This window comes from Pristis pectinata, chromosome 35 (assembly GCF_009764475.1).
Source record: "Pristis pectinata isolate sPriPec2 chromosome 35, sPriPec2.1.pri, whole genome shotgun sequence".
Lineage (NCBI taxonomy): Eukaryota > Metazoa > Chordata > Chondrichthyes > Rhinopristiformes > Pristidae > Pristis > Pristis pectinata.
In genome coordinates, this window is record NC_067439.1 from 4,351,159 (window position 1) to 4,357,500 (window position 6,342).

Here is a 6,342-nt window from a genome sequence, read left to right on the forward strand (position 1 = left end):
CAAGAGTGAGAACTGATTGTTTAATTAAATAACACACATTAGGCAGTAATTTAACAGAATAAACGCTATTTCTAAAACTTTTAAACATCAAAACTAAGGATTTATACAATACCTTCCATGACTCCAGCACGTCAAAGAATTGTCTCTTGAAGCGTTGAAGTATAATTGTGCACAGCAAACTCCCATGTATGGCAACGTGACATCCAACTGATAACCTGCTAGCTGTGGGATTGACTGAGGGTTGAACAACGGAGAGGTACTGGACAGAACTCCCCCGCTTCACTTTCCTTTACATCGATGTGAGACAGAAGCAGGACCTCAGTTCAACATCCCTGTCTCTGGAGTGGGGCTTGAACCCCTAACCTTCTGACTCTGAGGCAAAGGTGCGCTCCACTGAGCCACAGCTGACATCAATGAAAGCAATGCTCCGAAGTTGGAGTTCGGTACAGCTGATAAAAGGAATCCCAAGCTGGGAAGGGGAGAGGGGCTGGATCGGTGACTGTCAGTGTGACATTGCTGGTCAACTTCCCTCCTGTAACAAGCAGTCTTCATCAGCATCAGTACGGCTCAATAATCTTTCCATTCAATCACATTCATAAAGATATCAGAAGGGAGGAAACAGATTAGCAGGTGTTTAAACACTGTCCCTTACCTGTGGGACACAGCTTCAGGTTCTTGTGAACTTGTTCCCTGAATAAAATAAAGTTTAAAGAGAGGGGGCTCAGGAACCATTTCCTTTTCAACTTCAGTGACCTCTGCCACAAATCTGTGCTTCCATTGTAGCAGCAGAGACCTCAGCAACTTTGGCAGGGTACATACAGGGGGAGTGGGAGAGAAGGGAGATTTAGGACGTTTAATTCCACCCCCCAACCTTCCTGTTCCTCCAGCCGACACTAATCCCAACACAAAGGCTTCCTTCCCCCTCCAATGCTTCTCTGGTTGGTAAAAGTACCCCTAAAAGTGCAAAATCTTTCCAGGAAGAATCACCAAGCGGTTGCTGTTGAGTGGGCAAAGTGAGAACGCTTTGAGAAGGGGAAGGTCTTTGGGTGGGGGTGAGGGTGCAAAGCAGTTGCATCGGAAGCTCGGTGAGTTTGACTTCAACTGGTGCATTCAGCTGCCTGCTCCCGATCCACCTCCGGGATATTCCCTGGAGCCTCTGTCAGCTGTCCGTCATCCTCAGGCTCCACCTTCTCCACTGCCTCCTGGCTCTCCAGCACCGGCACCCTGGAGCGAAGCCTCTCCAACACCAGGCCGGCCGTCTTGGTTAAGCTGTGCTGTGGCACAACAAAGGAAGGAGCCACGTTTGATTATCTTTCTCAGGGCATTTAATTCCCTGCCCTTTAACAACAGCGGAGAGGGGAAGGGATGCGATCAGGGAGGGAAGGAGAGGTTAAATATTGAAGTGGATGAGAACGAAAACAACAAAAGTCAAAAGAAAGTGTAAGTGCAGAATAATTATCTGAAGTTACCAACTGAATTTTAAAATACTGGGAGAAAATTGCGAAATAAGCAAGACAGACACTCTTAGGGCAGCACAGTGGTGCTACTAGTAGTGCCGCTGCCTCACAGCTCTAAGGTCCCGGCTTCAATCCTGTCTGTGTGGAGTTTGCACATTCTCACTGTGACCGTGTGGGTTTCCCCTGGGTGCTCCAGTTTCCTCCCACATCCCAAAGACATGCGGGTGGGTGGGCGGGCTAATTGGCTACTGTAAATTGCCCCTAGTGTGTAGGCGAGGGGTAGGATCCAGTGGCGGGGGGGGGGGGGGGGGGGGAGTTGATGGGAATGTGGGGAGAATAAAAAATAGGACTGATGCAGAAATATTGTAAATTGGGAGTTGACGGTCAGCACGGATTTGAAGGGCTGAAGGGCTATGTGACTCTGTGAAACAGGAGGCCATTCAGCCCGATTTCATTACATCAGTGCTGACCTATGTTCTTACGCTGCCTGCCCCTATAAGCTGCTGCTGCCAAGAGTATTAAGAGTTCAGGAAAGGCAGACACATGGAGGTGGGTCACTCTGACCTCTCCGCTCCGGTTATAGCAGCTCATTACCCTGCAACCAGCACATCACACCACACGGAAACACACTCTTGGGCCCAACAAGTTCATACTGACCATCAAACACCCACTGACACTAATCCTACTTTAATCCCACATTCTCCTCCCAGATTCTAACACCCACCTACACACTGGGGGCAATTTACAGCGGCCAATTAATCTACCAACCGCGTGTCTTTGGGATGTGGGAGGAAACCGGAACACCCGGAGGAAACCCACACAGACACGGGGAGAACATACAAACTCCTTACAGACAGCATGGTAGTGTAGCGGTTAGCGTAATGCTATTACAGTGCCAGAGACCCGGGTTCAATTCCAGCCACTGTCTGTAAGGGGTTTGTACGTTCTCCCTGTGTCTACGTGGGTTTCCTCTGGGTGCTCCAGTTTCCTCCCACATTCCAAAGACGTATGGGTTAGGAAGTTGTGGGCGTGCTATGTTGGCGCCGGAAGCGTGGCGACACTTGCGGGCTGCCCCCAGAACACTCTACGCAAAAGATGCATTTCACTGTGTGTTTTGATGTACATGTAACCAATAAAGATATCTTATAAACTGGAGCATCCGGGGGAAACCCGCGCGAACACGGAGAACGTGCAGACTCCACACAGACAGTATAGGAGTTTGCAAGTTCCCCCTCTGATCACGCGGGCTTGAATTGAACCCTGTCAGGATTGAACGAGGGTCACTGGAGCTGGAAGGCAGCAGCTCCACTACTGCACCACCGTACCACCTCTACACCCCTCAACCTTCACTCCTTGTCGCTGATGGGTTACTTGCTTCCAACCAGCTGGGGTCTTTGTGCCCATCCCAATCCAGCTGGCTTCCAGATCCTGGACCAAACCTTCCCAAGGCCTCCCTCACTCCCAGTCCTCTCCAAACCCACAAAGCCTCCAGGCTTCCTCACACCTTCAAAACGCACAAGGTCTTCAATGTGAAGAATTGAACCATCTAGAATAAATATTTTCATTCAACTTGCATTTATAGAGCACCTTTAATGTAGTAAAACAGGCCGCACTTGGAGTATCATGTGCAGTTCTGGTGGCACCATTACAGGAAGGATGTGGAGGCTTTGGAGAGGGTGCAGAAGAGGTTCACCAGGACGCTGCCTGGATTAGAGGGCATGAGCTACAAGGTGAGGTTGGACAAATTTGGGTTGTTTTCTCTGGAGCGGTGGAGGCTGAGGGGAGACCTGACAGAAGGTTATAAGATTATGAGGGGCGTAGATAGACAGAATCTTTCTCCCAAGGTAGAAATGTCAAATACTAGAGGACGTGCATTTAAGGTGAGAGTGGGAAAGTTCAAAGGAGATGTGTGGGGCAAGTTTTTTTTTACACAGTGATGGGTGCCTGGAACAGGCTGCCAGGGGTAGTGGTGGAGGCAGATACAATAGGAGCGTTTAAGAGGCTCTTAGACAGGCACATGAATGTGCAGAGAATAGAGGGATATGAACAATGTGCAGGTAGAAGGGATTAGTTTAGTTAGACATTTAATTAATAATTTAATGAGTTTGGCACAACATCGTGGGCCGAAGGGCCTGTTCCTGTGCTGTTCTGTTCTATGCTCTACGAGAGACAACAAGGTGGGGAATACAATATAAGCAGCTGGTTACTAGTTAAGCAAACACAACCCCTGTGGATTACCTGCAGAATGTGCAACCCCTTCAGGGACTCGACCGCAAGTTCACAGACGCCGTCACAGGTCAGGTCAACGTAGGCCATGGACAGCAAGGGGCTCTGGAAACTTCTTCTCCACAGCAGCCGGAACTCTCCTCGGAGCTGGGAGGCAAACCCTGACTCCAACACCTCTGGGTCTGGAATACCCCCGACACAGGACTTGTAGCAAAGCAGCTCCTGCAGGGCAAGAGAAAGCAGTTTGAAAACATGGTTGGCAATCCAGGTCCTGGAGCAGTTGACACATGACCTCTTGCCTCCGATTGCCACACCCCATTCTCCTCCCATTGGAGAGTGAACACCTCCCACAGCTGTCGGAAACTGATGGGCACTGTGCAATCCGATTGGATGATTCTTGACTTTTCTTTCCTCCAATGTATAATAAGCAGAACCATTCACTGGAAAATCTAATCTCACTAGAGTTTACTCTTCCCCTTGCCCTAGGACCCCGAAGAATAATTTTTAGTTCCCTGGGGCTGGAGTTTGGATTTGTAAATCAAAGATTTTGATGCCGACTCTGTGCTTCACCCTCAGAATGGAGCCCGACCAGTTCCCAATCTCAACACAAGATTGTATCAGGACTCGGCAGTTTAAAGTCAGAAAGACTTCTTAGTATGTTTTAGAAAATCCACAGATTACTGATGTGCACAGATCACTTTATCCTCCCAAGTTGGTGTTGGGTAAGATGATTTTAAATGCACTCAAGTTTCAAGATGAGCTTATCCTGACATACACAGTTCACATTAATTCAAGTGCTTTAGTGTTGGGCAAATCCAAGTGATAACACAACAGCAATTTATATAGCATTCCTAATGTGTTAGTGTCCCAGGGCACTCTGCAGGGGTGTTATGGAACAAAACTCCACGTACATAGATCCCTTAAGGGTTGCCACGCAGGTCGATAGGGTTGTTAAGAAGGCGTATGGAGTGTTGGCCTTCATTAGTCGGGGTATTGAGTTCAAAAGCCGCGAGGTGATGTTGCAGCTCTATAGAACTCTGGTGAGACCACACAGAGTATTGTGTTCAGCTCTGGTTGCCTCATTATAGGAAGGATGTGGAAGCTTTAGAGAGGGTGCAGAGGAGATTTACCAGGATGTTGCCTGGATTGGAAAACATGTCTTATGAGGATAGGTTGAGTGAGCTCGGGCTTTTCTCTTTGGAGAGAAGGAGGATGAGAGGTGATTTGATTGAGGTGTACAAGATGATAAGAGGCATAGATCGAGTGGACAGTCAGAGACTTTTTCCCAGTGCGACAATGGCTAACACAAGGGGACATGATTTTAAGGTGATTGGAGGAAGGTATAAGGGGGATGTCAGGGGTAAGTTTTTTTTTACACAGAGAGTGGTGGGTGCGTGGAACACACTGCCTGCAGAGGTTGTGGGGGCAGATACATTAGGGACCTTTAAGGGACTCTTAGATAGACACATGAATGATAGAAAAATAGGGGGCTATGTGGGAGGGAAGGGTTAGATGGATCTTAGAGCAGGATAAAATGTCGGTACAACATTGTGGGCCAAAGGGCCTGTACTGTGCTGTAGTGTTCTATGTTCTATGTAAAACTTTGACACAGAGATACAAATGAAATGAAATGAATGAATTAAAAAGACAGCAAGACATGCATTTCTATAGCACCTTTTACCTCCCTCTCAGGACAACCTATGCCCCTAAAACACCTTTAATCCCCAACCATCTCCTCATGTGGCATCTGTAGTAACATGGGAGACATGGCAGTCCATTTGCACACAGCAAGCTCCCACAAACAACAACATAACAGTAACAAGATAATCTAATTAAAGAAATATTAACTGAGGGATAAGTTTCACTCAGGACACCAGGAAAAAACTCCCCTGCCATTCTTCAAAAGGCTGCAAATGAAGCTTTTCGCAACACACACAAAATGCTGGAGGAACTCAGCAGGTCAGGCAGCATCTGTGGAGGGAAATGAACAATCGATGTTTCAGGCTGAGACCCTTCATCAGGACTGCTTTTTAAAAAGGGGCAAGTAAGAGGAGATCTCCAAGAGTTGCTGCCTGGCCTCGGCGAGGTAGAGATCAGTCCGCCAGACTACAACATCACCGAATGAAAAGCTTCAAATGAAGCTTCGATGTTCATTTGAGAGGCAGGATATTTCCTTGACTTAATGGGACGTGTCTAAGGTCTTGGCCAAAGAGGCTCTGACAGGAGGAGAGGGGGACAGACTGGGAGGGAAGCCCAAGGGTCAGAACCAGGCACTCGAAGGCACGGCCGCCTGCAATGGGACAAACAAATTCAGGGCTGATCAAGAGGCCACATTGAGGGGGGTGGGGATGGATTGAGCTCAGTACCTGGCCGTAGGTTCCCAGGAGAATTTCTTTTACTCCATCGAAGTCCACGTCAGCCACCATAGCACAAAGGACGGTGTCATACTGGTCACTCTCTGGCAGAATGACCTGGTCGTTGAGGCCATTTTTTAGCACATCCCTGCAATCAGAAAGGAAAGGGACTCAGACACTGAGGCTCCTTAAAGGGAAAGTCTGTGACTGCAGCACTAATACGTCACTCCATCTGGGAGTTAGCTTCCCCAGGCATTACACACCCACCAGTGCCCTATACTTACTCTCATCCAGAACTCTGTAGC

General features: G+C 48.2%; 1 protein-coding gene across 1 annotated transcript in view; it reads right to left on the reverse strand.

The window, feature by feature from the left end:
• The window catches only part of kptn (kaptin (actin binding protein)), a 21,480-nt gene continuing 15,138 nt past the window's right edge, over positions 1-6,342 (reverse strand). Inside the window, exons 10-12 of the mRNA XM_052044246.1 lie at positions 6,050-6,185; positions 3,696-3,905; positions 1-1,274 (exon numbers count right to left, since the gene is read on the reverse strand). Coding sequence (XP_051900206.1) covers positions 1,098-1,274; positions 3,696-3,905; positions 6,050-6,185 — 523 coding nt within the window. The 3' untranslated portion in view covers positions 1-1,097. The remainder of the gene's footprint in view (positions 1,275-3,695; positions 3,906-6,049; positions 6,186-6,342) is intronic.